At 41.7% G+C, this 10,899-nt stretch overlaps 1 protein-coding gene across 3 annotated transcripts in view; it reads left to right on the top strand.

The window, feature by feature from the left end:
* LOC110023120 (DNA mismatch repair protein MSH6) overlaps window positions 1-10,899 on the top strand; it is an 84,013-nt gene that overhangs the window by 22,837 nt on the left and 50,277 nt on the right. For all 3 annotated transcript variants that reach the window (XM_020722370.1, XM_020722368.1, XM_020722369.1), the window contains exons 8-10: window positions 5,077-5,274; window positions 5,412-5,947; window positions 6,028-6,157. In XM_020722370.1, coding sequence (XP_020578029.1) covers window positions 5,077-5,274; window positions 5,412-5,947; window positions 6,028-6,157 — 864 coding nt within the window. The remainder of the gene's footprint in view (window positions 1-5,076; window positions 5,275-5,411; window positions 5,948-6,027; window positions 6,158-10,899) is intronic.

Here is a 10,899-nt window from a genome sequence, read left to right as displayed (position 1 = left end):
AGCGGCTGAGGAGGTAGGAACAGCAGTGGGCAGCTGTCCCAGGGTGTGAGGATGAAGTATAACAACAGTTGGAACAGTTTTCTAAGAGTAGCCGCGCATAGGGGACTGCTGGATTGCAAGAAAGCAACAAAGAAAGCAGCAGGGTTGCTGTTTCTAGATGTCGACAATGAGGAACAGTGATTGAGAGTGATGCGAAATGGTTGGAGGAGAGTGATGATTGCAGGAAACAACAAAATGGTTGGCTGGTGGCGGGTTCTGCAAGAGGACAACAAAAGAAACAACAAAGGGATGTTGTTATATGCGGTTGTGACAAGAAGGGAAGAGGGGGAAGGTGGCTGGATGACTGGAACTTCAGAAAAATAGGGGTGACATTCTTATCTGGGCTGTTGCAGTGAGGAGGGATGCATTGCAGCGAAGCGGGAGGGATGTGGAAAAGTCGAGGAATGATAAATCATTAATTTGACAGCGAGATACAGCCGGAGCAACACTCAACTCTTGGATACAACCCTAGAGAAAACCCAATTGCGGGAAAATCCTGCTTCTGCTCCGATACGAGGGAGAAGCCCGCCTTACATTCAAACAAAGTTCAGTTGGTCTAATAGGTTATAAAATTGATTGTTGAACTGAGAGAATGATAATTCCACATTTTAGAAAATCAAGAATATTTGCATTAAAAAGGCAAGATAAAATTTCAGACTTAGTATTCAATGATTATCCTCAAGCTCTTTAATACAATTTAAGTTACAAGAAAAACTATCCAACCTAATGAGATTGTTTTAGAGATAGAGTGAATAGCTTCCCAATGTTTTTATTTTTAATTCATGGTAGAGTTGCGAGAATAAATTGTGATGGGATGAAAAATTATATTAGAATTGATCAAACAACTTTTTGAATAGATTGTGAGTTAAACAAAGTAGGCCTTGATGCGTGTCGGAAGGTCCGCGATGGTAGAGTAGTAAACTTAGCGTCTTAGTATTGCACGAAAATCCAACACACACTCAGGTTATTAAAGGGAAGTAAGAAGGAGAAGAAACCTCAATTTTTATTTGAAAAATCCTGATAAGGGAAAAAATCACGGGACCTACCCGGTTGAAATAATCCATCATGAATAGTGAGTACACTGATCCACTCTTATCTCAAATTAGATGAGTTATAAAGATGTTAATTATAAATGTACAACAATTGCTTATCAATAATAATCATAGCCTGGCTACAGTGAAGGTAGTTTTCGGTGATAGTAGGTTCTAAGGGTCGTAGTCGATCGCTAGGGAGACAGTAGTCCACTATGAACGTTGTAAATGATGGCTGTGGTGCCAGCTTGTCGTATAAGCTGTTGTTGGAAGCCATGGTAGTTGGCTGTGTGGGCCACAGCTGGCTGTGTCAAGACCACTGATTGGTTACAAAGATGTAGTAAGAAGCTGTAAGAGTTGTGAGCCATGTAAGCCTTATTTAGTCACATTGGCCGTAGTGGCGAGTTGCGTTAACGTCGGTAGGCCGTAGAGACAGGAGATTTAGGACTGTGTGAGTTGTGGGCCGCGTGGGCTGTAGTTGGTCATATAAGCTGCAACTGGGAGCTGCGATGATCTTCGTTGGCTACAGAGATAAGAGCTGGGAGTTGCACTTGTTGTATGCCAGGAAGGTCATAGTTGGTAACATATGTCGTAGTAGTTAGTTGTGATGACGTTCGTAGGCCGTATAGGTGGAGCCAGGAGTTGCAGGAGATGTGAACCATGTAGGATGTAGTTGGTCACGTAGACCATATTGGTGAGCAATGACGACATTTGTAGGTTGCGGGGCCCGGAGTTGGAAACTGCACGAGCTTTAGACCACGTAGGCCGTAGTTGGTCACGTATAGAGCTGTCAAAAATGTTCGTTGTTCGCGAACAACTCGTGTTCGGCTCGTTAAGTAGCTCGTATTCGGCTTGTTCGTTAAGTAAACGAGTCGAACATGAATAAGTTTTTATAGCTCGAATTATAAACGAGCCGAGCACGAACAACTCTTTGCTCGTGTTCGGTTCGTTTTAACTCAAAATTAAAAAAAATATATAATTATTTATATCATATTATATTACATATATTATTTATATAATAATATATTATATATATTTATATCTAAATTTAAATCATAACATCTAGTGTGGTAATGTGATTAGTGCATTCTTTTGTATATATTTGATCCAGGTTCGAATCCCACACTTTACATCTATAGCCGAACACGAACACAAATATTTAAATCGAGCCGAACACGAACACACTGTTCACGAGCCGATTTCGAACACGAGCTATTTCGAACGAGTTGAACACGAGCCAAGCCTGAGCTCGCTCAAGCTCGGCTCGTTTACAGCCCTAGTCACGTAGGTCGTAATGGTGAACTGTGATGATGTCTGTAGGCCGCAGGGGCCTGAGTAGAAAGTTGCCCGAGCTGTGAGCCACATAAGCTGTAGTTGGTCACATAGGCTTTAGCGGTGAGCTAAGATGACATTTGTAGGTCGCAGTAGCCAGAGTCATAAGCTGTCCGAGTTGTGAGCCACATAGGCCATTATTAGTCACATATGTCGTAGCAATGAGCTACAATGACGTCTATAGGCCGCAAGGGGCAAGAGTTGAAAGCTGCACAGACAATATGTCATGTAGACCGTAGTTGGTCACATAGGCTATAGCTGTTAGTTGTGATGATGTCCGTAGGCCGCGGGTGTGGAAGTCGGGAGCTGCATGAGTTGTGGACCACGTAGGCCATAGTTGGTTATGTAAGCCGTAATTGTGAGCTGTGATGATGTCTGTAGGATATAGAGGTCGGTGTCGGGAGCTGCAATGAGGGAGACCTGGAGCTAGAAGAAGGCTGGTGCTTGGAAGAGGAGCTGGAGTCCAACATCGTTTATGCACCGTAGATTCGACGAATGCCTCCCACTAGGGTAGCTGCCGTCGATAACTTCTGCTGCAGGCCACCGCCAACCACCTCTTGAGACAATTGTTTGAGCAACAAACACTCAAATTTTGATTAAAAGCTATCAAAAATTTCAATTTCGACAAATTTATAATCAAACTGATTGATTCGACGAGGCAGACCCAATGGTACCAAAATTAGTCTAATCTGAGTCAAATCAAACCCATATCAAACAGTCAAACCACCTTTAGAGGTTTTCTAGGCACAACTGGAAGGTCAAACAGAATCCAAATTTGGCAAGCTTATATTCAATCGAGTGTCTCGACAAGACGAATCCAACGAGCCCAATATCGCTCAATTCCGATATCTTTAAGGCGCTTAAATGTTCATCGAATGCTGTCTGATCAAGGGGTTCTCTCTAGGCTGTCCGATCAAAGTGGTTCGAATTCCTTCCTTATTTGTAACATGAACTCTATAAATAGAGCTCTACCTTCCTCTTGTGAGGGGGAGGAGAGTGTGAGCTAGAGGAAGACCAGAGCTTGGAGATAAGGGAGCAGAAGCCTAGAATCCCGCGTCGACGATCTGACGATTACCTCTTGCTTTTGCAACCGCCAACCACCTTCGATCACTGCTTCTCGACTGCCACCGACTACCATTGACCTTTTGCTCTTGTAGCTGCCGATCGCCTTCGATCACTGCCCGTCGGCCCCCGACAGCCGTTGACCACTACCCGTTGGCCGCCGACAGCTGTCCACCACTGTTTGTCTGTTGTTGCATGCTCCTAGAAACAAAGCACCATACAAAGCAACAACTGACGTTGCTAAATCATGAAGCAACCTACAAAGCGACTCATCATCCCGAACTTTGTGCCGGCGCCGAAGACGGTGCAGTAAAGCTCCACAATCACTACCCATTGCGACTGCTTCCTGTAGTGGGGCAACATGTTCTTCCACGCATCGACAAATTAACACGAAAAACTGTGCTACCTTTTTTTTGCCTGTGGGACAAGAGGTTGTAACTGTAATCACCAACTCATAGTAACATATTTCAACTGGACAAAGCCTCATGTTTTTCTCTTTCTGATTTTTCCACGCAATAACTTTTGATGTCCTTACTGGTTATATTCTTTCATTTGAGTGTGTGATGGATTCTCTTACAATTCTCAAACGATAAATCATTACTCCACCTCTGCAAACTTTTTTAGTACACATCAGGCCTGAAATTAATTGACGCTGAAATTCCAATTCATTTATATTCTCTTACCAGGGCTAGTGTCAAAGTTATGAAAAAGCCTTCATTAGAAAAGATGGTTTATTTTGTGGCAATGAAGGATTGGAACAAAGATCACTTATCAAATTTATTTCCCACAAACAAAATAAATTGTTGTTGTATGTAGAAATAATTTCCTGCATTCAAAATTCCTCCAGCCCTCTGAATGCTGCTGATGTTTTAGGAAGTTATTATCGGGAATGACATTGAGAGTTTTGATTCTGTTTGTTGAACTTTTTTAGACTTGGGGCTTAGAGACTAGTGCCCACCTCCACCCATTTGAGAGCAGATTCAAACTGTTAATTATAAGGTTGGTAATTAGGTTAGCCTTTAGATTCATGCTACCTCTGTGATTTGTGACTTTGAGTATTTAAGCAAGTTTAATTCAAATAGTCTCAACCATACCGCCTGGATTCTCTGGGGGAATAGATACTGAGTGGGAGAAAGAGGTAGGAGTGGAAAAAATTCCGTTGGGGACATTGTCATTTGATGGATGATTTAGCGAAGCTGGAAGGAATATGGTGAGAGATCTTTATGATTTAGATAATTTTCTGTTTTATTGCTTGAGGTTTTGCCTTCTATTTCCTCCTCGAAAACCTTCAGCTCACTTGAATTAGCTTATCCGATGCTTTGGTAATGTGTGCCTAGTTTTTGGAGTTCTCTTTTTTGTTTTGGGACTGCTAAATTGTTTTGAGACTGCTAAATTTATTTATTGGTTGGTATGAAATCTATACTCATGGTCTTCTGCTTCCAAGTCATAAAATGACGTTTTAAAATTTTCCAAGTGTTTATTTGTTTTAAGCATTATATAAGCTTTCTTTCAGTTACTTGTTTAAATTTGCTTTCTAGTTCCATCTGATTGGCACTAGCCTTGTTTTATTTTTACTAGTCCGAATCTTTATGACATTTTTCTGCTTCTGAAGGTTGTTAAGCGTGAAATTTGTGCTGTTGTTACAAAGGGAACGCTTGTTGAGGGGGAAACATTGTTAACAAATCCAGATGCTTCTTACTTGATGTCAATTACAGAAAAATGCCAAAATTTTGATAAGCACAATACGCAAGGCACGGTGCTTGGCATTTGTGTTGTGGATGTTTCAACAAGCAAATTCATGTTGGGGCAGGTTTGCAATTCTTGTTTTTTAACTTGAATTATTTGAACGATTATGCATAAGACTTAGAATCATTGTTTTAGTATTATTTTAAAATCAGAGGTTTGACCAAAGCTAATGTTATCATGTTTTTCTTTTCTATGGATTAGTTTGATGATAATCTGGAGAGGGACTGCTTATGTTCAATATTATCAGAATTAAGGCCAGTGGAGATTATAAAGCCTTTTAAGGTGCTCAGTCCTGTAACTGAAAGGGTTTTAATGCATAATACTAGAAACCCTCTATTGAATGATTTGGTTCCTAAATCAGAATATTGGAATGCTGAAAAAACAATTTTGGAGATCAAGAAAATTTATAGCCCATCAAAAAATTCAGGAAATTCAGGGATGATGGATAATACTGATGGTGTTCATAGCCCGGGAAACAATCCTGAAATCCTTCCTTGCATTTTATCAGAGCTTGATAGTGCAGGGGAAAATGGAAGCCTTGCTCTTTCTGCTTTGGGAGGTTGTCTCTTTTATCTAAGGCAAGCTTTTCTGGCTGAAACTCTGCTCAAGTGTGCTAAGTTTGAGGCACTTCAATATGCGGGCTCTTTCAATCAAATTCAAAAGTCGTATATGATACTTGATGCTCCTGCACTTGAGAATCTTGAGATTCTGGAGAACAGAAATGGAAACCCCACTGGGTAATGACCACGTGAAAATACCTTTTTTGTTTTATTGGTGAATCAAGTTCTCTTATATGAAGTTTTTTTTGTCAATTCAGGACACTTTATGCCCAATTAGATAGCTGTGTGACAGGATTTGGCAAAAGATTGCTTAAAAGATGGCTTGCAAAGCCACTTAGCAACACAGGCTCTATTGTGGCTCGCCAAGATGCAGTATCAGGTTTCAAAGTCAGTCTTAGTAACTCTTCATCCTGCATCACTTGGAAATGGACATTTAATGTGCTTTCTTGCTTGCTGTTTTTTTAATTATCGGTGTAGCAAAGTTTCATTCATTTCTTGTTTGATTTGACAAATGATGAATAGCTTTGACCTCTAAATACTTATTCGGGCAAAATTTAGATAGGTTGCTCATGTTTGTCATAAAATATAGACATGTGCTAGACATTTTCAAAGTCACTTGAGTGCGCCCGCCATGATTATGCTAATCTTCAATTAGATCTTTTCTATAGATTATTTCATTATGTCTCATTTATGATGTCAATTCTGTCTAAATATTGACACAAAAAAGAAAAAAATCTCTCTAAATAGGCAATCACACCCCCTAGAACGGTATCATTTGGTTTTAGAGTTTGACAAACCCTAGATTTTTTAAGGTTTTATTTCTTGTCCCAATTCAAAATTCCAAAAAAATTCCCACTATATCTAAGTAATTTCCATCGCAATTCCTAGCCCCAATCCTAAATTTTTATAATTCAACATTCCTACCTCCACCAAAAATCCTTTTCGACACCTAGCATTAAAACCCTAAACTTGAACCAATATTTTATCTATAACTCTACACTTGTCAAAATTTTGATCAAAGAAAATAATGTAATGCTGCCTAAGAGAATTTTACAAAGAGGTGCTCAAGAACTTACTATGAAGGATATGTGATAGGAAAAACTCCAACTACAATAGAGGCTTCTCGCCTTTGAGAGGAGACAATTAGTGAGGTTACCCATAGGCACAATTATGAGTCGCCAGATCGAGGGAAGGAAGTGAATCCCATCCATTAGGAAATTTCTAATGATGAACAACCAATATCCAACCGATCTGACATATAGAATATCAGAGGAGAAACCAAGATGTTGGAGTGAAGATTAACTTGCTGGATTTGAGTGTTATATGAATTCAGATGAGTTCATTGAGTGACTCCAAACAGTGAAATGAGTATTTGAGTATAAGGATATTTCACTTGACATAAGGGTCAAGCTGGTATCTATTTGGTTAACATAAGGGTCAAGCTGGTTGCTATTAGGTTAAGAAAGAAGCTTGTGGTTAGAAAATTTGAAGCACGTACGCCAACATAAGTGAAAAGACAAAGTCACTGTTTGGTCCAAGATGAAAAAGGAGATTGGCAACGGAGTTAACCAAACAACAACGGGAAAAAACAACTTTTATTACCGAAATAAAATAGGAATTTCAATCAAAACGCTCAGAAACTAGAAATAAAGAAAGCATGACATAAACACTCAAACTAGGTGGATCTCGGGGTGATGGAGGTGATCGACGAGGGTTTAGTCCTCCAGAGAGGTAGCAATGAGTGGGGAAATGGCTGGAAGGCTCGACGACAACAAAGGTGTGGGCAACCACTAAGGGGGTGCAAAGCTGTAGGAACGACAAATGCAGTTGATGTCCTAGGCAGGGGTTGCAAGAAAGAGAGTGTTGGACAATGAGAAAGTTGTTGGGAGCAGGACAGTCAAAAAAGTTTCTTGTTTGCGAATAACTCTTGTTTGACTCGTTAAGTAGTTCGTGTTCAGCTTGTTCATTAAGTAAACGAGCCGAACAAAAATAAAATTTTTTTGCTCAAATTATAAACGAGTCATATACAAACAATTCTTTCTTCGCTTTTGTTCGGCTCGTTTTAGCTCGGAATAAAAAAAATCGTATAATTATTTATATAAATAGCGAGGACAGGTGACTGGAATTGGAAAAGCTCCAGTGAAAAGAACAATGGTGGTTGTTCGGGGGTGGCTTCAACAATGGTGGGTGACTCGGATGTGACGTGGGGACGCGAGGCTGCTTACAACTTGTCGGGCCAGGCGCAATGAGAAGCTGATCTAGCCTTCACACTGGACCGGACGGGTGCCATTCACTTGAGTTTCACACCTCTTGTGTTCGACCGGACGGGTGCCATTCACTTGAGTTTCACACCTCCTCTTGTGTTCAATTTGCTCTGCTCCCCTGTGCCTTATTCTTCCGCCTCTTCTCCTAGCCGTTGCAATGGCCTCTTCAATCCCTTCCATTTTTAACCTTCTTCCTTTCCTAGAATCTTGCCTTGATTGTCTCCCTTCTTCCCTATTTGTGCATGTTCTTTTTTTAGGTCTAATCAGTTGTTATTTTTGTTGATTTCTAATTTCAAGTGTCTTCTTGGCGTTCTCTCTTTGAGGGTTGTATCCTTCGGCAAGTGGTGCTACGGCTGTATCTCGCCGAAGGTGGTGTGTATCTTCGCTCTGCCTTGCTGCACTCCTAGCATCCTCCAGCAGGTCGTTCGGCCCTTCAGGCTCCCTCCAATGGCATAGTTGAGCTGCACTTCCCTCTAGGCTGCTTCACCACCCCTCCTTCATCACCCCTATCACCGGTGCACTCCCAACCTCCTCTAGCAGGTCATCCGACCCTTCAGGCTCCCTCCAGTGGCATAGACGAGCTGCACTTCCCTCCAAGCTACCGCACCACCCCTCCTACGCCACCACCCTCCTCTGTCGTGCCTCCCAACCTCCCCCAGCAGGTTGTTGGTTCTTCAGGTCCCCTTGAACGCCACTCCAGCTGTCGTTGTCCATCTTCTACACTCTCTCCGCCGTCCTCCAGTGTTAATGATTCATTCGATGTCCTTCTAGCCGCTACTGACCCTCCCCCATCCCTTCCGGTGGGTTCTCAGCAACCATCCAGCGCCTTCCAGGACAGTTTTTATCTTTTACTCATTTTATTACTTGTTGAGTCGTTGCTTCTTATATCATTGTTTACATGCTTGTGTTGTTCCTTTCATCAAAGAGTCGTACTTTCTCAATTTCAACAATTAAATACATGTCGTTTGAGTCGGGGTTTGGTTTAACTTCTGTGTCATTCGGTATCAGAGCTAGCCCAATTCTAGTCCTTGCTTAAGATTTCCCAGCATTTGCCCCCACCCAAGCTACCCATAATTTTTTTTGTTCTTTTTCGTCATTTTCTTCTCTTCTCCTTTCTTTCATCTATTTTCGAATCACACCTAGTCATATCGTCATGTAGATATGTGCTTGGCCTGACCTGGGAAGAAATACAATGTGAGATTCATCATCTGCAACAACAATTGGCCGAGCTGGACGACGGGACCCATGGAGATATTACCCTGACCGTGATATTGAGAGTTGAATAGAAGACCATGAAGAAAATCTGAATTTGTTTCACCACGAAGGCGTCAGCGATGATGAATATCGACTGCACTGCTTCGACATTCACTAGCAACGGAGGCCACGAGAGGAGCCCTCGTTCAGTGCCCATCGAGACTACGACATCAAGATCTACTAGAGTTTGAAGGAAACATGAAACTCGATGACTCCATTGACTGGTTACAAGCGGTTGAACGTTTATTCAAATACAAGGAGGTGCCCGAGGATAAACGGGGTTAAATTCGCTGCTATCAAATTGAAGAAAAACACCATATTATGATGGAAAAATCTGCAACAACAACGCAAACCGGATAAAAACAAGAAGATCACCCAACGAGCAAAAAAGAAGAAAACTATGCGGAAGTACCTGACACCCCTTTATCGCCAGGACATGTTCCTCATGCTTCACAACCCACAACAGTGAAACTTTTCAGCCAGGAGTTCACGATGAAGTTTGACCAATTATAACTGAATTGCGAGTTAGTCGAGCAAGAAGAGCACACGATCACCCGCTATTTGGGGGGCCTAAAACCAGCCATTTGCAACATCGTTCAACTGCAACCTTATTGGTCACTGAGTGATTTCCAAATCCTAGCATTAAAGGTAGAACGACAGCAAAAACAAGCTAGGTTCCGACCATCCTTCCGACAGCAACCAACCTTCAAGTCGTCATCTACAGCCACACTTGCCTACAAGATCACTTCCGCAACTGGCAAAATCAATACCAGGAAGCGAGAAGACCACCCCGAGGGGCACAAAACTAGAAAAGGCTAGTTCATCCTAAACTGTTTCCGGATGAAAGTGTTTTAGGTGCCACTGTTATGGCCACATCACCGCCAACTATCCCACAAGCCGAGTTTTCTCGTTCACTGAAGAAAGCGTCGTTGAAGAAATAATGAAAACTGAGTCGGAGAACAGATCAGAAGGAGAGGCACTTCCACTGCCAGTAGATAAAGGCGAAATGTTGTTCGTATGAAGGGTCCTACAGTTAGAACCAGAACGAGATCCGTCATGGCTCCGACACAACATCTTTCACACCACGTGCACGATAAAATGCAAAATCTGCAGTTTGATCATCGATGGCGAAAGTTTTGAAAACATCGTATCTACGATAATGGTTAAAGGGTTGGGCTTAGCCACACAAGAACATCTGCAAGCCTAATCTCTCACCTGATCAAAAAAGGGAACAAGATACACGTTGATCAACTATATTTAGTTGAGATCTCAATTGGCGATCAATTATAGGAGCAAGTGTGGTGTGACGTGGTTCAAATAAAAGCTTGTCACATCCTACTGGGATGACTGTGGTGGTTTGACTGGAAAACTCAACACAATGGCTTCAAGAACACATACACATTTAAAAAGTATGGGAAGTGCATCATGCTATTACTTGTCAAGATTGCGAAGGGCTCCATCTATGTAGAGGATTCATTAGTTTAATGAGCGAACTTCCTACGGTTCATTCGAGACACACACATGGCCCTTGATTTAGTCCTCCTAGAAGATACCAATGCCAAGAGGAAAATACCTACATGCCTTTAGCCGCTCCTACACAACTTCAAGGAC

The sequence above is a fragment of the Phalaenopsis equestris genome, unplaced genomic scaffold (genome assembly GCF_001263595.1).
Source record: "Phalaenopsis equestris unplaced genomic scaffold, ASM126359v1 Scaffold000212, whole genome shotgun sequence".
Taxonomy (NCBI): domain Eukaryota; kingdom Viridiplantae; phylum Streptophyta; class Magnoliopsida; order Asparagales; family Orchidaceae; genus Phalaenopsis; species Phalaenopsis equestris.
The sequence above is the reverse complement of the archived record's forward strand: the minus strand, read 5'-3'. Positions and strand labels throughout refer to the sequence as shown.